The sequence below is a fragment of the Haliotis asinina genome, chromosome 9, assembly GCF_037392515.1.
Source record: "Haliotis asinina isolate JCU_RB_2024 chromosome 9, JCU_Hal_asi_v2, whole genome shotgun sequence".
In the NCBI taxonomy this organism is placed as follows: domain Eukaryota; kingdom Metazoa; phylum Mollusca; class Gastropoda; order Lepetellida; family Haliotidae; genus Haliotis; species Haliotis asinina.
The window spans coordinates 23,466,908-23,492,462 of NC_090288.1; the positions used below are offsets into that span (position 1 = coordinate 23,466,908).

The window sequence follows — 25,555 nt, forward strand, 5'->3', positions numbered from 1 at the left end:
TCGATTGGTTCTTTTAAAAACACAAAATACTACTTGCATGTCAGCCATTACACGTCACTTCAGTTCGACCGCATTTCAGAGCAACAGGCACAACAATATCTCAGATCTAAGGTAGGAACAATGTTTCAAGTATTGTATATATGTGTTGCACCAAATAACAATGTTATTAGTATCAGTTATATGTTCTTGATGGTAATAAAATTAAAGTACATTGGTGCAATTGTAAATATTATGCACAGGCATTTCTTGTAAGTAGACTACCAAGCAGTATTATTTACAAATAAGGCCAATGCTTATAGATGTGTTGAAATGTACGTTTGTGTATTTGTTGATATTGCACCGAATCATTTATGCATCGGTTATTCTGTATGCCGTAGTTCAGTGACTTAACTGAAAGTGCACTAAAGTTGTAAATTCCATTGAATGGCAATGCAAATGATGAATTCACATAGTCTGTGTAGATCCCCCACGTATATTCATGTTATTATTCTCACACTCTAGCCGGTCGTGTATTTTGTATATATACATATTTAGAATATTGAGACTTTGGTTTGCTTGTCCTTGTAGCAGCCGTCTATTCATCTTGGGAGACGTGGCTTTCCTACACACCAGTGTCACGCACAGGGTATGAATAATATTATTGTGTCATATGTATGAAGTATCTATGTTCATCACATAGCTGATAGATTTGGGCTAATGTGCTTAACCAGTTCACTACATCTGTGTGTACGTTGGTACGACGTATTTGAAACGTTTTTATAGTGCCGAGGAGTTATCGTTCTTGGCGATTCAGTCATCGTGTTAATGGCAATATAACTATTACCGCATTACTGAATGTGCGTCTGTTCGTAGTGTTTTTTCATATTAGATTTATCTCTTATATGTTAGAAATGATATGCGAGATAGAATGATTGTATATAATTATTTATATTTATATGTTTATCCTGAATTTGGTACTTATTCTCCAAACATGTGTTTCAGGGTGTCTGTCAATAAAGATATAGATCCCACAACCCGCAATCAGTGTCTGGTCGTCACTATAGCCATTCACATCCCGGTTACACATATAATCATTCTATCAGACAACAGTAATGAGATATTTGAACACTTTTCAATCTCAAAATAACAGCCTCTGGAAGAATGCATGTCCAGTTACGTCCTTGATGAAAGTTGTCTTGTGACAAGTGTAAAACAAACTAATGCCCTGTTGTATCATTGGACAACCTGTTTTGTTGAGTCACGCCCATTATCAATCTTCTGAACCTCATTTGCATTCAATATAAATATAGGCATGCCTATCTTCATAAATATTTGGGAGGATTCAACTGCAAGTGTATTTATTATACATCAGTATCGTGTCACTTTTTGAATTGAATAATACATGTACTTGAATTAGGATATTCATTTGTAACAATGTGCAGTTTATATTTAAATGTTCAGCAAGCCATAATATTTTATGTACTAGTAGTGTGCGCAAAACGCATAAGCAAATAAATACCATCTCTCCTTGATGATTTCATGTAATAATAATAATCAGCTTTGAGCACTTTAAGCAAAAGTAAACTTGTTAAAGTGCTTGTTAGTCCTGTGTTTACATTTCATGCATCCTTATGATTATTTATGTTCATTGCTTGTTCTTTTAGCAAATAGTGTGTCTAGTACAGACACACTATTACATGTTTATGTGGATGACCTGAATATAGAATTAAGGGTTTGTGAACCAACTGAGTCCATTACAGAATCTTTACATGTGTATGGTACTAGATGTATTACTTCACTTGAAAATCAAATTGAATCATTCAGATGGATGAATGCTACCAGTCATTAAGTCATTAAAATATTCACTTAGGCAGTTATAAAGGTAAAAGAGAAAGTTCAGTGCCAAATCATTGCTCTGCCATAAAATGTACATTGTTTTTGAATGCCAGCTCTGCTTTAAAACCACATGAATCTACTATGTCAGTCGAGTAAGTATAATTATTTATAATTCATTAGTTTATTATTCATTTTGTTATGTTTCTATGTTTACTAAACTACACAAGATTCTTAAACATATTTTGCTATTTTTTTTTTTCCAATTAATTTATTAAGTTTTAATTACTACATTACTCTTTTGTACCTACCATACGTGTAAACAAATTATGTTGTGACAAAAATACCAAACAAATTATGTTCTCTTAGTTAAGAAACACTTTCATTCCGTCCAATATTTCTGAAAGTCACTGTTCTTCTCGCCTAGTTTTCGTCTCGATCCACAAAAAGAATGAAAATTCAATTCTACAAAGTCCCATGTCTTCAAGAAATTCCTTAATATTTAAGTCATGGGAGAAGATAGTGATAACCCACAAATTCCTACTTTCGAGATAATTGCTTTTGAAAGTTTAGTCATTCATGAAAAAGATTAGTGTGACTTTCGAAATATGTTGGACTTATTTATACTTTTGGCAGTGTGCAAAAAAAGACGCAACGGACATGATGCGACTCTGCACGCTGCCAAGTTGGGGGAGATAACTCATGCTCATAGTAATACTGGACCCTGGTGACCGCTAAATACAATTATCTGGAAAAGGCATGATGTGTGGGTTGTAACTATCTTAGCCGGATCCCTTCAATTACAACTCAGCTTCCCATAACATAATTAGAGCAAAAACAGACATTTCCTCTCAATGTGTAATCTTGAGTTTTGTAAAATAGCAAACCACGTGTTGCCAGTGCTAGAGGCATGATAATGGCAAAGACTTGTTTAAACTCATTAAGACAGATGTGGATGTGCAGCAAATTAATTAGCTTCTCACAGAGAGAAGCATATGGGTGGTAATAAAGAGCACCTCATTCAGCGAGAGACACGTATGTGCGTTTCACATTTAAATTCATACTGTGCCTATTATTTCAATCAATTTATTAGTACTGATCAAAGATTAGCTTTTCTTACAATAGAGGTTACCTTCTGTGTTTATCAGAAGAAGTATTAAAGTGTATTGATAACAACTGCTAGCAATGTCATAGGCTTATATACAGGTAAATGAACAAATGTGTACGAGAAAGGATTATGAGATGTTACAGGAGGTAAGTGCTTGTTACTAGTCGGGAGTGAAAACTAAAATACTATTCCACATTGAATTAACAGTGACAAGGTTACAAAAGCTAAATTAAATCATTCATTCACTGTAATAGTCTATATAATGAATGGTATACATAAATAGCAATACTGTATTACACCCATGTTCGTGCAGATTTGAAACAAACTAAGTTACTAATTTAGACTTGATTTTTTATCATTCTAAAGCTAAGGTTACAAAATCAAATATAAAGTGATAACTCTTTCATCGACTCATATATATATATCACACATAAACCAATACAAAGGTAACAAGCATTTTGATCAAGCTGTTGAAAGTTTCATGTTGAATTTTCAATGCAATTTACATAAGCATTGTATAAGAAACATTTGTATTTGATCTGTAATTTTCTGATCCAGTGTATCAATGAACTAAGTCTCTATTGATCCATCATCAATAAAAGTAGGGTAATATATCAGTTACAGAATTGATACAGATGCATATGTGGCAGGTATGAAGTCATGTAAGATTTCGTTCATTTGAAGTTGTCACTGTCTATAGTTTTAACTCAAGTAGTATCCTTTTTAAGTGTTAGACTATGGTTATTTTTAGATCTTGCCTAGTCCATTGCAGGTATAAGGGGTGTCAAGAGATTGTGTCATCACTTGTGTTGTGCCCTTTGATTTTGTTTGACCCGTGTGTCGATTGGTTCTTTTAAAAACACAAAATACTACTTGCATGTCAGCCATTACACGTCACTTCAGTTCGACCGCATTTCAGAGCAACAGGCACAACAATATCTCAGATCTAAGGTAGGAACAATGTTTCAAGTATTGTATATATGTGTTGCACCAAATAACAATGTTATTAGTATCAGTTATATGTTCTTGATGGTAATAAAATTAAAGTACATTGGTGCAATTGTAAATATTATGCACAGGCATTTCTTGTAAGTAGACTACCAAGCAGTATTATTTACAAATAAGGCCAATGCTTATAGATGTGTTGAAATGTACGTTTGTGTATTTGTTGATATTGCACCGAATCATTTATGCATCGGTTATTCTGTATGCCGTAGTTCAGTGACTTAACTGAAAGTGCACTAAAGTTGTAAATTCCATTGAATGGCAATGCAAATGATGAATTCACATAGTCTGTGTAGATCCCCCACGTATATTCATGTTATTATTCTCACACTCTAGCCGGTCGTGTATTTTGTATATATACATATTTAGAATATTGAGACTTTGGTTTGCTTGTCCTTGTAGCAGCCGTCTATTCATCTTGGGAGACGTGGCTTTCCTACACACCAGTGTCACGCACAGGGTATGAATAATATTATTGTGTCATATGTATGAAGTATCTATGTTCATCACATAGCTGATAGATTTGGGCTAATGTGCTTAACCAGTTCACTACATCTGTGTGTACGTTGGTACGACGTATTTGAAACGTTTTTATAGTGCCGAGGAGTTATCGTTCTTGGCGATTCAGTCATCGTGTTAATGGCAATATAACTATTACCGCATTACTGAATGTGCGTCTGTTCGTAGTGTTTTTTCATATTAGATTTATCTCTTATATGTTAGAAATGATATGCGAGATAGAATGATTGTATATAATTATTTATATTTATATGTTTATCCTGAATTTGGTACTTATTCTCCAAACATGTGTTTCAGGGTGTCTGTCAATAAAGATATAGATCCCACAACCCGCAATCAGTGTCTGGTCGTCACTATAGCCATTCACATCCCGGTTACACATATAATCATTCTATCAGACAACAGTAATGAGATATTTGAACACTTTTCAATCTCAAAATAACAGCCTCTGGAAGAATGCATGTCCAGTTACGTCCTTGATGAAAGTTGTCTTGTGACAAGTGTAAAACAAACTAATGCCCTGTTGTATCATTGGACAACCTGTTTTGTTGAGTCACGCCCATTATCAATCTTCTGAACCTCATTTGCATTCAATATAAATATAGGCATGCCTATCTTCATAAATATTTGGGAGGATTCAACTGCAAGTGTATTTATTATACATCAGTATCGTGTCACTTTTTGAATTGAATAATACATGTACTTGAATTAGGATATTCATTTGTAACAATGTGCAGTTTATATTTAAATGTTCAGCAAGCCATAATATTTTATGTACTAGTAGTGTGCGCAAAACGCATAAGCAAATAAATACCATCTCTCCTTGATGATTTCATGTAATAATAATAATCAGCTTTGAGCACTTTAAGCAAAAGTAAACTTGTTAAAGTGCTTGTTAGTCCTGTGTTTACATTTCATGCATCCTTATGATTATTTATGTTCATTGCTTGTTCTTTTAGCAAATAGTGTGTCTAGTACAGACACACTATTACATGTTTATGTGGATGACCTGAATATAGAATTAAGGGTTTGTGAACCAACTGAGTCCATTACAGAATCTTTACATGTGTATGGTACTAGATGTATTACTTCACTTGAAAATCAAATTGAATCATTCAGATGGATGAATGCTACCAGTCATTAAGTCATTAAAATATTCACTTAGGCAGTTATAAAGGTAAAAGAGAAAGTTGTCTTGGATAATATGTAAAGTGAGACCAGTACAGCAAACACACTATAAAAGTTGTTGCAGGTGACAGTTCTTTACCTACTAGTCACTGCGTAAGAAACTATGTGACATGTCCTAACATGGTTTTGGCTATGCACCCAGGTGCACTAGGTACTTGCCTCCATGTCGGATACACAAAGTGGCCTGTCTTTACAGGTTGGTTCACCAGGTGACGACTCATCCTTCTGAGTAGCCAGTTGGTGATGCAGGTGGCAATGTCATATTGTTTAATAATGAACACAAACACCATACATGTCAGTGATGACATATGCATGTCAATAGGTATGACTACAGGTGAGAGTTTAGGTATGTCCACAGGTATATCATCAGGTGTTGCAGGTGTATTAATAGGTGATTTGCTTTAGACAAGTAAATCCCAGGTTGTACCACAGGTGCAGTTACTTGAATCTCAGTATGACAATATAATAGTTACGGCAGGTGAATAACACTTTTTGTAGCTGACGCCGACATGACGGTCAAACTATAGAGTGAGTCTCAGTTTTTGTAGATATTAAAACGGTTAAGGGAAACTGTATCAAATTTGTCAGGGACTGTGGTATGAAACCAGTAATGCAACGGATAGCAGACAAATCAAAGCAGTAGACAATGCATGTTGTATCACACGGGTAAAATGCACAAGGTCAGTTATCTAGATGTCTTAAAATGTGAAATGGTCCTATGGAATTTCTTCCATCAGCAACAGTGGAGGATTTCCACATCAGAAAGACAATGAAGGGAAAAACAAAACAGAAGCACAAGTCCAAATGATAGAATTCCTGATCAACATGTTCCTAAACTCCGAGTATGAGATAGTTATACTTATTTTTTGAAGTCCCAATATTATTATGACACGTGTCAACTTATATGGGTACCCAAAGTTATGAGAAGTGATATGGAAAAGTCGCGGAGGGACGTGCCCGCGCACACGAGTATTGATGTATATGAAGCAGAGGGACATTCCTGCGTTTATGAGTATTGATGTATATGAAGCAGAGGGACATTCCTGCATTATGAGAATTGATGTATATGAAGCAGAGGGACATGCCTGCATTTATGAGAATTGATGTATATGAAGCAGAGGGACATGTCTGCATTTATGAGAATTGATGTATATGAAGCAGAGGGACATGCCTGCATTTATGAGAATTGATGAATACGAAGCAGAGGGACATGCCTGCATTCGTGGTATATATAAAAGCTCAAAAGAGTCTAGAGATGACTGACACTCTCTAGTGTGGGGTAGATGAACATCTACCTCAGGTTTCTGAACGATGAGGACAGTCGAAAGACTAACGATGAATTCATTCGGGACGAAGGACGGAGTGTCGATCTGTCTCGTAGCCTGGGTGAAGACCTATAAATCGGTCATGGAGTGTAAGCGGAGGCCAATTACATCGATGGGTGACAATTTTTTTTCTCGCCTGGTCAGAGGCAGTTGTATATGAGACGTACAGAGGATTCAGCTGAATATAAGTAGAGTGGTTGATTGACCAAAATAAGGGACTAACATAGGAAAGATTACCTATGACTGGGACTAACAGAGTAAGTGAACAAAACAGTTGGACATTAAATATTAACAAGGCCTTTATGATATGATATTTGACTGACCCACGAGTACTGCATATTATTTTCTCATGAACAGAGACCGTACGAGCAATGTGCACTGTTCTGCAGTCTGATGTAGTAAACATCCCTTGTGGGAGAGTGATATGTTGTATGGTATATTGGTGACGACCAATTGGGATTGTTGGATATTCATTTACTTAGGAGAGATATTGTCTCATTAGGATAAGGAGAAGGAACAGAGTATTTGAAATCAGAAGATTTTTTTTCCCAATTGTTGATGTTTCATGGGACCTTTCAGCTTCAGAACTTGAATACACCGTTGACAACAGAACTAAATACCATTGACAACATGTTCCTTACATACCTATAAATTTCACTGGGGTACTATCTTTAGTCAAAGGGGAGTGAGTTATCTTTATGCACCAAACTCCACAGTATCTTACATTGGTAACAGAATTTCGTGAAACTATAAACTTCCAAAGGATAAGAATACTTAAACACTACACAATTTCGAAGGTATATTTCATCAGTCAGGACAGTACTGTTTATGTCAATGATGCTCACTGCAACATCCAGTGACAAGACCACTTAACCATATCAAGTAAAGTCATTCCTGTGAGTATTTTCTTTTAGTCTTTGAGAGTTGTAAAATTAGTGAAAGACAAAATAATAATTTACCTACACTCAACTGGTCATCTCTCTACGGATAACTAGACTCTGATAGGGGACATGCTATGGCTATTATGAACTTCATATCTTTTATACAGACACTTAATTGGAAACATTCTTTCATTCATGTTCGTTTCACTGATACATGGACATGAACCGTACCCAGTACTAATTGAGTCAGGTAGACTTTCAGCTCCATCACCTTGTGTAACAGTAAAGACAGCATACATAAAGTTAAATTCTTGTTAAGTTTCTTTAAAACAGGAGAACATTGTAATGATTTCAGCACATGTGACTTAGAAAAGAAACTCACTCATGATAACGTAAGTGAACTCAGACATACTAGTGTCCTCATGTATTAATTATTCCATATTGTATTTAAATGTTGCATGCTTTGTGAATTTATAATTAGAATGTGTAAAGTAATGTTGTAAAACTATTGCAGTCTGTGTGAAAAGAAAAATGTGAAAATGTTCAAAAGTCTAAACAAGAATTTTTACCTGCTTTTCGATTTATACTGACCTTACAACACATCTGCATTGGCTATGTTCACTGGGTTACTGTTTCAAGGTTATTAATTATTAAATGACTGTTTCGCTTCTCAGATAGGTACAACCAAAGACAGATCCTATCTGAGACATTTACTTGTATTTTGGCATTTTGAGTTTTCGGGTCCTCATATATAGAGGTACTCTGTTGATATTGTATCATTTATGTATATCTTAATCTTTGCTATTGCTATGGATATGATGTTTATATGTGTATGTTGGAACTTAAGCCATTTATCAGTCGCATGGGACATGCTCTACAACAGGAGGGGCATGTATAACCAAGACATTTTGAGTTAAAAAGTTTATAAAATATTTGATAGAAATATAAGGAACAATTGAAGTTAAGTTAGGAAGGGTCAATGTACTGGGAAAGTGCATTGACCAAGTAATCAAATTTTATGGATTCACTTTTCTCGAGGGAAATGGCAATTTCTCAGAAGTAACATAAAACTAGGACTTTGTGATCATACATGATTAGGCAAATGGACATTAGGATACTAATGGTCAGTGTGTCAATAAAAGGGACACGCAGAGGATCGGAAATAATTTGTTTAAGTATCTTCTGGCGCCTACCAGTCTGAAATATTATTTGATATTTTGTCAGATATGTCAATGTGTGGTTGATGGATGGCTAAAAGTTGATTAACGAAGATATTTTATACTGGAAGAATTTGATGGTACCGATAAAGTCTCGGAAAAGGGACTAATGAAAGTAACTAATTATTAAGATTGGGTATGAGTCATTTCTGTATGACGTAGGACATTATTTTGGGGGAGGAGCCTAAATTGTCATGACTTCTATTTTGTTAGTTGTCCGGTGAGTGGTGCGCGATTCTGGGCCCCACCGTTGACTTGAGAGGTTCTCTCCGTATATTGAGAGAATGGCTCAGATGAACTTATAGTATCAGAAGTTGTGAAAGAAACCAACAAGTTCTTCCAGGACGTTGTAAACTAATGTTGTGCTTAGACCAGAAACTAGGAAATATTTGAGGACCTTTGTTTGTGAAAAACTATACCAAAAATAAAAGGACTTGAACGCCAAACTGGATTTTTCCTTGAGTATACCGTCTGACTACATCATCCCCAGACAAAGAGTGGAGGAAATACAGATTGCCTAGGGAGAAGGGTATAACACCCCAACACCCTCAGGTAACAATGACCGAAAAGAAATATGTGGAGATCTGATGTCACAACATAACATACACTGTATTTGGGCATGGCAGATTTTACCACAATGGCATAAGTCAATACCAAGCACTTAAAAGTTGCTAAAATGCCATCTCCTCTCTCACCTGCAAACGAAACCACAGACAGGTTATGTAACTGTCACCAGAGCCCTGCAGTGACGTCATAGAAGGAACGATTTTCAGTTAGTTGTATAGAAAATGTGTAGGAAGCATCTCATTTTGCTGATTTCTCAATGTCAAAGACATGCCAAATTGTCTTGCCCTCAAGTGCTCCTTGGGGTCGGGTGATGGTGTCACTATGCACAGATTTCCACCATACTCCGTAGTTTGTGCTTAAATTGGTTGTTAGTGAAGGCGAAGTGAGCGTTGTGGAAGCCTGTGGTATATACTAAATCAGATGGTTCGCCTCCTATCATACTTTCAGGATAGAAAATGGAGTTCAAGTTTCGAGTTTATAAAATCAAGACTGCTTACTACGCACATTGCTGACCAAATATCTTTTCCATGAATAGAATGCTTTCTTCTTCGGAAACGAGGTTGTGGTCGAAGTGACAATATTATTGTAACATTATATTGACCCCTGCCTCGCTTCCAAGAGTGAAATTGTTGTCATATAAGCAATGTCATAAAATCCTAATGTCCATCAATAAAATACATATTTTACTACCAGCTGTCGCGATTTCAGGTTTGTACAAACCTGTAAATGAAATAGTTTACCCCCTGAAATGTAGATGAATTCTGTGTAGACCCTCATATCAATACCTACTATTATGTCATATGCGCTGCTCTGAAATTTCGTTTGAAGGCGCAAATTGGGCACTGTTGTCAAAAAGGTCGATTTAAGGTAATTAAAGATCGAAATGAACAGTTTTAATGATGGAGTTTCATTTATAACCATGTCAGTGAGTGATTTATGCACTTGCATCCCCTAGAGTGTATGTGATCTTTAAGATGTTTTGTGCAAGTGGGCCTTGGAGAACCAAAAGGCAAAGTCATAGTTAAGGTAAAACAAACGACTTACCCCTTCCAAAGACTCATGAATATCCTGCTTCTCACGGTCAAGCTGGGCAATCTGTTGGTGAAAACATGAAATATTCACACATACTATGAATCACGGACTCATTTGAGGACAGCTTTGCAGCTTTGATCTTGATTTACAAGGTCAGTCAATACTACTGATGCTCTGCCTGGAGATGTGAAGATTTGTTTGTGAGAAACACAATATCAGAGTGAGGGAGTTAATATTTAACATCAATCAGCAATATTGCAGCCACATCACGACAAGTCAGAGACTGCCATTGACATAGATGTTTTGAACAATTTAACCTCACACAATGAGAGGGACAATTTGTTTAAGTATGTCTTACATACAAAGAATACAAACGTGTTAAGAAAATACACATGTACATGACACCAAAAGTCTACAAGAGAAAGTGCAATAAAATTACGTAAAACGTTACATATATGACATGTATTCACTCCTGCTTTCTTTCAACATATACCTTTACAACGCAATTAAACAAACAATCAGGACTTGCTCGTATGACGAGATGGTTTCCTGTAATCTCCGAAACTTGCAAGGGATATCAGGTATGAGTAGCCCTAAATGGTCTCGCTACAGCCAGCCAGGCAATCAGCATGGGGTTCCAGATGTTGAGCAGTGAAGTGGCTCTTGGGCTTAATGAGTTAGTAAGACTTTTGAGAAAACTACTTCTAACACCTGATTTCCTTTTCTCTTGAATTTCGTTTCTAAATCCACAGGATTAAGTTAAATACTTTGAAGTCCAAGCGATGTGTTGGCTTTCTTCCTTGCTGTCCACTGTAGGAAAGTTTTGTCCCCTACCAGAAGCATGATAAAATATCATAATATTTTCTTTGATATCTCAAGTGCAAAGTACTCTAATGACAGATTACATGATGGAACAACTTTATTACAATGAGAGCAATGTTTCGGTATAGATTACAACACCATTGCCCTCACTATAGTAAAGAGTTGTTCATCCATATTTTGTTATCCTTTACTGCTCCACCTTCTAAATATTTCTCAGTGAGTGAGTTTTAGTTTCACATGCTTTTAGCAATATTCTAACAGTATCACAGAGACCAGAAACAGGATTCACACACTGCAACCATGTACGTATGGGTACTAAACGGAGGTCTTCGTCATGAGTAAATACTTTAACCACTGGGCTACCCCACTAACCCTTCTCAAAGAAGTCATAAAGTACTCTGTAGGATTGTAAGAATTATCTTTATTGTATTCTTGCAAATTCATCCCTCAGTCACTTGGCTGACAAATCACACAGTGGCAGAGTTCCCCGAACACAAGTGAGAAACAATCTAAAACAAAAGTGACAACAAATTAGACACATACGCCAGCGTTTGGCTGGAGTGATAACATATGCCAATCCTACTTACTAGTGAATATCATGAAAAAAAAAAAATCACATATCCAGGTGATGGCATATTTGATGTCACTTTCAGTTAGTCTTGTCCATTAGCTTTCAACATGGACTTATGTCCCTGATTACAGGGATGAGAATGGGAGTGAAAACAAAAGAAAATGTGCCGGGGGTCTTGGGGGCCAAAGTTTTTGACAATTCACAAGAATGATCCCAGCATGATCAAATCCACAGAATTCTGTGGACAATTCTCACCCGTTACAATGGATAACCCTACTAAACTAAGTCAATATGAGGGATTAGACCCAAATGCTGCAAGACAGACAGTTTATTCAGTAATACTGGCCACATGGCTTATAGTACAATTATGGTTGATTGTCAAATAAACAGTCACGTGTTACTATTTTTTTTTAACAGCTTTCGTGGATTTTAAAAACATGTTTTAAATACAAAGTGAGAGAACGCACACAGTGCATATTTTGTGAGCTTAAAATATTTGCCATTGACTGCTTACAAAAGGTAATAGTTTTTAATTCTGGAAGGGTATTTCAGCCTTAACTGTGCATATTCATCATACTTATATACTTAAATCACCTGAATTACAGTTTGTGCAAACAGCATCTCTAAGTTCATTGCATTCTCTGATGGAACGAGGTAAAGTGTGCAATGATGTTCTAAATTTACACAATGTTCTTACAAGTGATTTGTCCTGAAGATTATGTATGTACATTTCAGTCTGAAATATTGATTTAATGGAACTATAGTGGCTGAGATAGGTGGAAGTACGGATAGATTCATGACAAGTTTGAATATATATATCTTTAAGTCTTTGTTTAAATATTGACAAAAACATTATCACAAACACTCTGGAACATCCAAACATGAGAAAAAAACACATAGAAAAAGAAGGTGTCAAACATCTGAAGCCCAATACTTTCTTTCCCAATATCATCGAGCTTTGAAATATGGTAACAATGACTATTCATAGTGATTTATTATAACACTAACAACAGAAGAATGAAGATTTATCAATGCATACAGATCTTTATGTCATCTTTGTGAGGACAATATCGTGAAAGAATCATGGATGCTTATTGCAGTCTGAATACTTCTGGGATGAAAGAATAGCATTCAAATCTTCGCCTATTTTAACTCTGAATGACAACTACGAAAGCTTCCTTTTTGTCCTGATGTTGACTGTAGGTGTTTCTGGCTCTGTGTTGTAAATACCTCCTGATCCAGCACTGGAGGCACAAAGCCTGGGAAACGCTAACTGCTTATTGGCAAAAACATATCAAACCGACTTGTGGTTGTTGTGCATGCTCTTAGATCAAAACCATATACAGTTGAGCGCCATTGTATTTAACTCTGATAACTTGATTTCTCAATTGTCAAGACTAACATCTCAGTCCCTGCAAAATCCTTCATAAGTTATCATTATTCAAGCTCTTAGCTTAGTATGGATGTCACAATATTTTTGATATCTCAATATAATTCCATGGTCCCTAAAAGCAATATTATGTTTCTATGTTAATATTTGCAAAGAAACTCAAATCACCTACCTTTCATGGGAAAATATCCCACTGTATTGAGGTTGTTTCCATATGTTTACACGTGGTGTGGCATAAATCAAAGGGATTTTGTTGTCTTAATGAATTACAACTAATTCAGCTGACAGTGTCACTTGTTTGTTATTTGATTAGGATTAATTAAGAACGGAATTAGAAAGTACTCACTGTTAGAACTGAACACTACTGAGAACGGATCATAACTATGTGAAAACTACTTTTTGTTTTGTTATCTTTCATAGTGATATGTGATGATTTGCCCCGGTCTGATGTCTCAAAGTATGGATATAGAGGATGTTACACGAATGCCCATGTTCTATGTTTACGTATAAATGCCTGAATGTTGGCATTTCCTCAACAAGAGCACTTTAAACGACATGTTAAAACATTCAGTGAAGCAACTGATTCAATATATGTTGAGTTTGAGTGAAATGAACCATTGTCCAAAACAGTTAAAACAGGGTACTGAAACACACAAGGACCATGTTTGATTAAAAATTCCCCAAAACAATAGTCAAATGCATGTGGAAGACAAACTTCAAATGCAGCTTGTGGCAACTGAACATTGGCAGTTGAGAATCTTTTCGGAAAGGCTTGAAACTTAACATATTGGTCACATAAATGAAAGTGGAAAGACTACACAAGGCCAGATCAGCTTGAGGTGTATCTCGTAATAACGAGAGATCTAACCAATCTCTATCAAGGATGAGATGTCCCATAAGGTCTTTATGGGATTCCTCCCATGAGATTTCCATGTGGGCAGATTCTACCTCCTCCCCAAGATTCATAAATGCCTAACCCCCGGAAATATTCCGAGGAGGCCTATCATCAGCTCTAACAAAGCCCCTACTGAAAAAATCAGCAGCTTTGTAGACGAACATATCAAACATTTCGTCCCCAAGTACAACAACTACATAAGGGATACCACTCATTTTATCCAATTGGAATCACCAAACTCTCAGATAACCCAGATATACTTCTGGTCACCATGGACGTCACTTCCCTGTACATCAACATCCCCAGCAGTGATCAGTCATTCAAGCAACCAAACAGTTCAAACCAGACTGGCAAATCACTCTCGCAGGCATCCTAAACCTATTAAAAGTGGTCCTACATAATTACAACTTTGTCTTTAATGGCACCCATTATCTCCAGGTCGGGGTACTGCAATGGGAACTCAACTAGCACCCTCATATGCAAACATCTTCATGGGTCAACTAGAAGAACTAGCAAAATACACCAATCAAGGTTCATCGACAACATCTTCAAAGCCCGAACTGGGCACAAGGACAAGTCTTCAGTGTTTTCTGGACCCAGGACAGATGACAGCGGAGGGATACAGAGGATACAATCCGGCTGTCCCAGTAACTGGTTCTTAGCAAGGAAATCCCACCTTAAGCCAAGGAACACTAGCATGTCGAGACCTTTCAAAGCGTATCCGTGAAACACCCAACGCATGTAAATCGGATATACGCACAGCTGTAGCCATGGCCAGAAGGAAGGAGGTCTTGAGTGACATGCTCAAAATCTTTCCTAGTCAATGGTTCATATACATTCAACGTAAGATGAGCCAAGACAACGGACAAATCCCAAACCAGGGTTCGAAAATTCTGTGATTGATCCACCAATTTATATGATCAACAGACTGGAGCTCAGGGACAGTAGACAACTTTATTCCCTATGCTGCTGCAATAACTCTTAACTCATTAAACCCTGGAGCCGCTCCACTGCCAAACACCTGGCACCCCTCGCTGACTGCCTGATTGCTGAGACAAGGCTAATTAGTGCTAATCATGCCTGATTTCCCTGGCAGGTCTCAGATATGACAGGAAACTGTCTAGTCTCACAAACAAGTACTGATTATTTAATTGTGTCGTAAAGATGGAAAAGAGGCCGATGTAAATACATATATTACAGCATTTTATGTAATTTATTACCTGTGTCTCTCATACCCCTTTGCCTTTGTGTGCTGTATTTTTATCAACACCTATCCGGTCTTTGTACGTACGAGATGAAAAAATATACAAATTCCTCCTGTCTCTCTCATCGCATTGACTGAATTATAATATATTATTTATAATAGAGTTTAAAAAGGGGGGGGGCATTATAACTGTCTACATTTTTTGCCAATACATTGATCGTGCTTACTATTTCAAGGAAAGTATAAATAGGTGTGTAAGTAACATGGAGCATATAGAAATTTATAGTTTGTCACTTTGTTCATCTTAACTTAACGCTGCAAACATACATCACTATTCATACACATACATGAATAACAACACATGTTTATTTTACAGTTGTCCCGTGACAGTCCGTTCAATAAGGGAGTAGGGGCGTGGCTACGTATAAATTCTACCAGAGACTGTTGTTTCAAGACCAATAGTAGCGTTAAATAATCTTATTACTGTAGTCTGAATGATGATACGCAAGGGTATCAATACCATGATTAATATGCTATCCTGCTTTTACTGATGATGGATCAATGGAATTAGTTGCTACACGTGATAATTAAAGGTGTCAAACTTTCAATAGCACACAAAGTAAGGGATTATGTAAGTGTGCCTTTCTTCACACATGTTTGGATTCTTTGTATGTAAGACATACTTAAACCGAATGTCCCTCTAATATCAATGTGTGAGATTAAATTGTTCAAAACATCTATGTCAATGGCAGTAAAGACGAATTTACGCACATGCCTAATAATCTATGAAAGAAGCGTTTTCGCTGATACATTGCTAGTGTATACTGAATATTTTCAGGAAAGTACTTATAAGCTACTCTGTGACTTACATATAACAGATTCAGTTTGTCGCTTTGGTTCATCTACATTTAACGCAGAAAATATACGAAGATACATGCATACATTTTGTATAATGCTATTCCTTGCACATACATAACACAAAGGGTCATGGGATGGGCTTCATCGAAGTTCCTGAATAGGATGTTTTGTATCTCAACTGTTCAATATACTCCCTGATTTGATATCTATGACCAATCGTATCATGAGATACCTGTCACATTGGAAATGACAGGTGATGGGGCGTGGGCTAAATTTCCGAAAAGTACGTTCGGTCACTCGACAGCTTGGATACAGATTGACTATTGGTTAGATCGTTGACCAATCGATATGCTAGATTTCAGCTTTATCAACTCTAGCTATCATGAAAAACTTTGTGTATTTTGAACATATATAATCGTAAGGATGCCTGAAATGTACACGTAGAATTAACAAGCACTTTGACAAGTCTATTTATTTTTTTTTGAAGCGCTCAAAGCACTACAATCTGATTATCTTTAACCTGGATAACCCAATCCAATCATTGAGTAGAGATAGTATTTATTTGCGTATACTTTTTGCGCACACTACTTGTACATCAAACATAATGGCTTGCTAAACATTTCAATATAATCTGTACATTGTTACGAATACATATCATAATTCAAATACATGTATTATAGAATTAAAAAAAGTAACACGATACTGATTTATTGTGATGTATACACTTGTAGTTGAATCTCCCCAAATATTTATGAAGATGGGCATACTTATATTTGTTTTGAAAGCAAACGAGGTTCAGAAGATTGGCAATGGGCGTGACTCCACAAAACAGGTTGTCCAAAGATGTAACAGCACATAAGTTTGTTTTACCTTTGTCACGGGACAAAAGTTTACCTGGACATGCATTCGACCAGAGGCTGTTATTTTGAGGTTGAAAGTTTCAACAAACATTTCTTACACAATGCTTATGTAAATTGCATTGAAAAATCACATTTCAAATAAGCATGAAACAGCTTGAACAAAATACCCCAGTTACCTTTGTATGGTTTATGTGTACTATATATGTATATTATGAGTAGAGGCAAGAGTTATCACTTCATATTCGATTATGTATTATTGTCAGCTTTAAAAAGCAATAGTCGCAAATGAATTAGGTCTAAATTAGTGACTTGATTTATTTAAAATCTATACGTGTGTAATAGAGTATTGCTATTTATGTCTACGATTCATTATATGAACTATTACAACGAATGAATGAATGATTTAATTTAGAAGAAGGTTTTGTAACCTTGTCACCGTTAATTCAATCAATGTGGAAACAGTATCTTAGTATTCACTCCCAATGACGAGTAACAAACACATGCCTCCTGAAACAACATATCATAATCCCTTTTCTCGCAGACATGTGTTCATCTGCCCGTATAAAACCCCGACATTGCAAGCAATTGTTATCAAAACACATTAATAGTTCTTCTGATTAACACAGAAAGTAATCTCTCTCGTAAGAAAGGCTAATCTTTGATCGTTACTGCTAAATTGATTGAAATTATAGGTACAGTACGAATTTAAAATGTAAAACCCCCAATATGCGGCTCTCGCTGAATAAGAGGTGCTTTTTATTAACCCCTAAGTGAGAAGCTAATAACCCTCTCGCTGTGAGAAGCTAATAAATTTGCCGTATATACGCGGCTCTCAGCCTTAATGAGTTAAACTGCCACGACAATAGTGAATGCAATTTTTCTTACCTGGGTCTCCTGTAATATATTGAAGAAAGGATTAGGAATGGGTGTTCAGTGCATAACCCAGCAGTAAGTTTAGTTATAAGTACAAACAATAATTGTGATTGTTCATAATCAGTGGCATAAACATTCCCTCTTGGTAGCGCTATAGCCAGAATCCAACATATGGTTGGTGGATAGACTGAAGCCAGCTCCCATAGATTCCTTGGTATTGGGCAATTACCTAGTCCTAAATGGACAAAACTATTTGAGAGGATTGCTCACTTCAAATGTTAATAGGTATGAGATCAAGTTTCTGAAGGTAACAGGTGAGTGCGACAAATGTACATAGCCTTAATTTCACCACCCAGGAAGGAATGAAATTGTGAGGGGATGACATAATTTGTGATTATGTGAGGTATGATGTCACAGAGCACTTGTGAATTCCAAGATCCTTCAGTGAAAGAACAAAGGCGCTGACAGTACTCTTATCAGATGCTAATATGTTCTCTTTGCATTGCGTCACAATACCTTGGTGTCACTGCCATTCTAGTCTGCCCTCAAGTAATTGAACTCTTGCATTATGGCACAAGGAAACTGACATCAAGACGCATGTGAGCTGCCATGGCCTTGTCCAGCCTGCTACAGTAAAGTACTCAGTTGCATCCCATTTCTTGGTTTGCAATTGCATTACTAAGCTAACATCACTGGCAGAAACATTTCCTTTTTGTTTTCTGAAGGATAAAAAATCTCAGTTTGAATTACAATTTTCCAGCAACATGGTAATGTTCACAATGATTACATTAACACAATGCAGTCGTGGAATATTAGTTTCATCATATATCAGTAATAGCTTAGAGAAAGACTTAGTCATAGACTTAGCATAACCCCCCCAATGATGCATGCAATCCTTAAATTCAGTGGACGTGAAAGTTGAACCACTATCAGTGTGTAATATGTGTGATGTCCAAAGATGGGAATTAGTCTTTCAAGCACATACATTGCTGATGCAGAGGTAGCTGATCATACAGGAAATGCAAACACCATACGTGTCAGATCATCCAAACATGTCCTTGCAAATTCCATGTACGTATAAGACCAAAATGAGCAAGATTATGAGCACACTTGATAACAGCATACTGTGTCTGTTGACAAGGCAAAAAATAGGTATAAGATTCCTCTGAATCTTCCACAGGAAATCTTGATAAAATATCACTTGGAATGTTACCTATCTGTTTGCTAAAGGTTTTCAAGCCAAAACACACATGCAAGAATTGCCAGACACCAGATGAGGTCTTAAAGGACCGCTAAACTCAATGTTTTGGTACTCTTTTTATCACTGCATGTGAAAGACTTTTAGTTAGTCATAAACGAAACACCATTTTTTTTTTTTTAAAAAACTTGTGGTTATTTAATACCAAGCGCTTAAAAGTTGCTAAAAAGCTGTCTGCTTCTCTCTCGCCCGCAAACGAAACCGCAGACAGGTTACGTAACTGTCGCCAGAGCCCTACAGTAACGTCATAGAAGGAACGATTTCCTGTTAAATGTATCGAAAATGTGTAGGAAGCTCGTCATTTTGCTGATTTCTCCAAAGACATGCCAAATTGTTGTGTTGCCGTCAATTGTTCCTTGGGGTCGGGTGATGGTGTCACTATGCACAGATTTCCACCAGACTCCGTAGTTTGTGCTTAAATTGGTTGTTAGTGTGTGCGAAGTGAGCTTTGTGGAAGCCTGTGGTGTATACTTAATCAGATGGTTCGCCCCCTACCACGCTTCCAGGATAGAAAATGGAGTTCAAGTTTCATTGAGCTTATAAAATCAAGACTGCTTACTACACATTGCTGACCAAAAGGATTTTGCATGGATATAATGCTTTCTTCATCGGAAACAAGGTTGTGGTCGAAGTGACAATATTATCGTAAGTAATCTTATACTGACCCCCTTATATTGACCGATTCCAAGAGTGAAATTGTTATGTTATAAGCAATGTCATGTAAAATCCTAATGTCCATCAATGAAATACATATTTTACTACCAGTAGAAAGTAATTTTGATTTTGTAAGTCGGTGAAAACAAACTTAAATAGCATTCATCCTCAGACAGGGTGCCACCATTTTATTAAATCCTGAAGTCAAGGGCTAATGTCTGTTAGAATTATTGAGATTATGATTTGTTCTCATCAAGTTAGAAAATCAAAACTACTTTTTACTGGTAGTTAAATATGCATTTGAATCATGGCCAAAAGGATTTAGCATGACAACTTTTAATATAAGGACTTCTTCCAAGGAAGCAAAGTGACATTTATATTGCAAGCAATGTTATATTGACCTCCACCTCACTTCCAAGAGTGAAATTGTTATGTTATAAGCAATGTTAGGCAAAATCCTATTGTTCATCAATAAAATACATATTTTACTACCAGTAGAAAGTAATTATCCTTTTGTAAGTCAGTGAAAACAAACTTAAATAGCATTCATCCCAAGACAGGGCGCCGCCATTTTTGAAAATCGTGAAGTCAAATCCATTTGAATTAATGAGATTATGTATGGTTTGTTCTTATCACATTAGAAAATCAAAACTACATAAATATGTATTTGAATCATTACCAAAAGGAGTTTTCATGACACAACCTGTAACATAACCTAAGCGAGGTCGGGGTCGAAGTGAAAATACTGCGCAATAAATTTACTTGGTTTGTAACGTTCACTCAACAGTATGTAGACACTTGTCAATATAAGTCTTTATACTTGGTCTCATAATCCTAATTACTTTATAATCATACTTGGTTGCATTTTGAAACTTAATAAAAAGAAGCAATCTGTGATTGGATAACAGGAATGTAATATGTAGACATTTTATTGTTTTCCTTTATGAATCATAATTCGCATGCACGCCCTAGTGTATGTCGTCTGCATTATTACACTTAATGACGAAAACAATTATTCTGTTGAAAGCTACGACAACTTATTAAAACAAAAATGCAAATATTAAAATGAAAGTTATAGTAGCAATGTCTGGCTATTACCTTCTTCGAGGAATGTATCCATCAATATCCACAAAAACAAGTGATATATAATTCATCTGCAGATATCCCAAGTGATGTGTCTTTTAACAGTCTAATATACGAAACGTGATGTATCGTTTCAGGTTTTTCACATTGCTGTATAGTTTCATTGGTTACCCAAGATTGCACACCTGGCAACTAATTGCATAATATGCACCATTCTTTTTAAAAAGTTAGCCAGTAATGAACAATCAATGTATTGGCGGTTAATCCTTTGAAAGAAGGGTGTTGTTTTTACATAGACACAGACATGACAGTGTATTCAGTATAAATTAGTAAATGTACATACATAAACACTACCTTTTGACAAATCCCCCATTTAAATCCCCATAAAACTAATTAATCAGCATTTTATCGGTTAATCCTTCGATCGATCCAGACAAAAGATATGCCAAATGGGGGCCTTTTTCTGGTAATCTAAGTGGCGTTACCACTAATTATACCCGTTATAAATTCATTAACTGAGCATCAAATGAAGGATGACAAATAACGTGTAGGTTTATACCACCTTACACGGATTACAACCTAGCGACACCAAGTGATTTTGACAGAATCGTCTATGAAAACAAGGGTTGTAACTCGAAAACTAGGCAAAGCAGGAGACAAAACTAAATGATAGTAGATTGTGAGAACACATAGCTTTCATTTTTCACAACAACTTTCACGATTTCAGGTTTGTACAAACCTGTAAATGAAACAGTTCAACCCCTGAAATGTAGATGAATACTGCACAGACCCTCATTTCTATACCCACTATTATGTCACGGAGAGGTGCCGCTGATTGGTTGAAATTTCGTTTGTGGCTGAGAATTGTGCACTGTTGACAAGAAGGTTGATTTAAGGTAATTAAAGCATGAGCAGTTTTAATGATGGGGTTTCATTTATAATGATGTCAGCAAGTGACTTTGCATTTGTACCCTTTTAGAGTATATGTGACCTTTAATTACAGTCAAATGCCTACAGGTTTCATCCAAAACAATCTGGTTATAAGCAGTTCACATCAAGAACACTGAAATATTTTGAATGTTTGAATCCCATCAGTGACTCATTAGGAGTCATTAAGAAAACCGTTTGTCAAATAACTTGTCATTCAAATTTCTGTCCCAAACAAAATCCTCAGCTCTTATCAGCATTTTCAACAAACAATTGTAACATGATAGTTGATGTACTTGGTTCCATTATACCTTGATCAACCATTGATTTAGTTTGCTCATCAACAATGTTATACACATGAAGACCAAACCGCTTGCAACGTTGTGTAACCTTATTCAAATCTGCATTGGTTCAAGTGTAAGCCTGAATGTATGGCCATTCACCTTGCCTAAACCTGTAAACAGTGCATCTTAGTATTTTCTGAGCAATGCTATCAACTTTTCACGGTGTAAACATGCACAAGTCCTATGTTAAACTTAGGATCGCTTGACTCACTGTATTTTGAAGTTGAGGGAGTATTTTAACATACAGAATCCTTACACTCTTTAGCCTCACCAAGAGTCTGACATCTGTAAAACTTCTTACTAACCGGTTCTGGATTCACTTCTAACACACACATGTTCCCTGAGCTAACAATAGATCTGGCTACAAACAACCCTGTCTTGGTTTCAAAATTCTCATGTTCTATCATCAACTTCACCATCACCCAGGTTCTGTACAAACAGATACCAATAACACTTCCTGACACAATGGTATAACAACAGATTCAGTCAAATGTACAGTGGCAACCCTGCACCAGATTTAAGTTACCCAGTTTGACTTCATGTTTAGGTACCAGAGTAACACTGTCAACATAACAGTTTCCTGTATGGACAACCCACTGGGAAAAGCATTCTTGAACGAGCTATCACTAATGCATGACACACATGCACCCAAATCAATGACCGTTTGCATACTGAGCCTGCCAATTTCAACAATTTTGGATGGTGAAGCAGAAGATTCACTCTCTTACGACAGATTCGTGCAGTGTGACCTTGCATACATCATTGGTAAAGCCTTCTCTCATCATGCATATGTCTGTCGGAAATCAGTGCACCATGTGACCCAAAGGACTGTGACCTAACACCAGAATGTGCACCTACCTGATTAGAGGTTAAGCATAATTCACCACTACAATCTTTCTCCTTATGAACAAGTTTTTTGCAAAATTGTAATGGAGATGACTCCACAAAAGACCAAAGCCCGTTGAGGCTGTAGTTTTGATTTATTATTGTAGCTGACTGTATAATAAAAATCTGGAACAATGTATATGAAATATGTAAATCTCCATCAAAATTACCTTTTTTATCACATTCAATTCATTGCACATTGATCAGTTAACAATTGCTCTACTACCACTGAACATATAAAAAGAACTCAAAATAAATGGACATCAGAAAATTAATGCTCGAGTTACATAATTAGACTACTAGAGGTGCAATTATGGAACACTTTTGGCATATTCCAAACAATGAAACATCAGCTTGTCCTACCATCTATGGGACAACTTGCATCAAACTGACCACATGTTGTGAGGCACCAAAAATATACACCATTCAAGGACCTAAAATATGCATGCTTCAATTAGCATGGAAATGCTAATTTTCACCAATGAAGTAAACGCACAATGTGCTTGGACTCAAACATACATTTGAATCAATTGTAACTGAAAATATTGACACCAACAACTTCCAACCCTGAGTCAAAATATACCTCCACCAAATACATTCATTCCGCTACAATAAATACTGAATGAACCTTTAAGTGATTGAACATATTTTTGTAGTTTATTCCTTTAATATAAAATCAAATATAACTAACCTGAAATCAACCAAAGTCAATAGCCTCTTCCCATGACATTCAAACCACCTTGCCCAGTTGGGAGAAAGACAGCAAGTGAACAAACTTCACACTTTCCAAATGCAACTAAATTCATCATCCAATCAAGATGCTTCACATCTTCAGCCAATGGAAACCAAGGACAGTACAGCAGGCCTGACCTCAATAAAACTTGGCTAATTTGCATAGGAACTACTTTCAACCCATGACCCAGAGGTGACTTTGAATACATCATGGACTTGTGAAATGTAAACCTTTTCAGTGACAATTGCATTATTGTTTAAGGTGTTATTAATCCCAAACAGATAAAAAACACAAAACATGTTAAAATAGTTTATTTTTCCATAACACTTTCCAAATTGTGTATTTTGTACTTGTTACAAAATGAACATTTGCTATGCAAAACTGCAGGATTATCATAGTTTTTCTGGGACTCAGTATCTTGCAAGCAACGAGTCATGTCTACAAGACTGTCAAATTTGGGCAGTATAGCTTGCTGACAAACAATGACCTGTCAATGATCCTTAACAGGAATTGAATCATAATTTCTTTGTATTGTTTCAACTTCAGATAAATAGTCATGAACTCCATTTGTTCATAAGTAGGGTTTAGACTCCCAACACAGGTCAGCCCTAACCCTCTGCCTGGAAGATTATACTGACTCTGTGGCCAGTTAGCTTTGTCTGACTTTGGATCAGAAGGTCCGTAGTTCGAATCCCAGCATCGGACTTGGAAATGTTTTGGTCACTACATTGGAACCCTAACCCTAAACTGTAAGTACTACATTTGTTGATTTCCTCTCTTTCTTAATTATAGTACGGTACATACTATTAAGTGTCATGACCAATATGGAGTCTGAAATGGAGAGTAACTTTGCCAATGAAATACCAACATTCCTTAGTTACACCCCTTGCAAAAAGCATAATTCAGGTTACATTTGGCATGATCTATTTCATGTTGGCATTAAGATGGACTCAAAATGTATGTGTGGCTGTTTCTGTGAAAATGTCTATCTCTTCCTGCTTGAGTGTTTCCTACATAATGAACATAGAACGAAGATGTTAAACCTTGTAAAATTACATGTACATGATGATGATTTAAATGTAGATTTATTACTAAATGGCAGCAGGGACTTATCATATGATCAAAATCACGCAATATTTAAAGCAGTTCAGCAGTATATATCAAATAGCAAGCGTTTTCTTGAATGCTGTAAATATTTTCATATAAGTAAATAACTATCTTTGTACATAGACCTCTACTACTTCTGTACCATATTTCCTTCCATTTTCCTTCCTTGGTTGTTGTATATTATATCCATCATGTTGTAAATACTCGGGAGAGGGTTACCTAAGTTGGATAACTCACTCCTAATCCCTTTCTTCACTGAATAAAATATGTTTAAAACAAAAATTTGTTGATTTCCTCCCTTTCTTAATTATAGTACGATACATACTATTAAGTGTCATGACCAATATGGAGTCTGAAATGGAGAGTAACTTTGCCAATGAAATACCAACATTCCTTAGTTACACCCCTTGCAAAAAGCATAATTCAGGTTACATTTG

General features: G+C 36.3%; 1 protein-coding gene across 1 annotated transcript in view; it reads right to left on the reverse strand.

The window, feature by feature from the left end:
• The window catches only part of LOC137296913 (ankyrin repeat domain-containing protein 26-like), a 523,769-nt gene that overhangs the window by 122,328 nt on the left and 375,886 nt on the right, over positions 1-25,555 (reverse strand). The window contains exon 36 of the mRNA XM_067828810.1: positions 10,667-10,717. Within this exon, the coding sequence (XP_067684911.1) occupies positions 10,667-10,717 (51 nt within the window). The remainder of the gene's footprint in view (positions 1-10,666; positions 10,718-25,555) is intronic.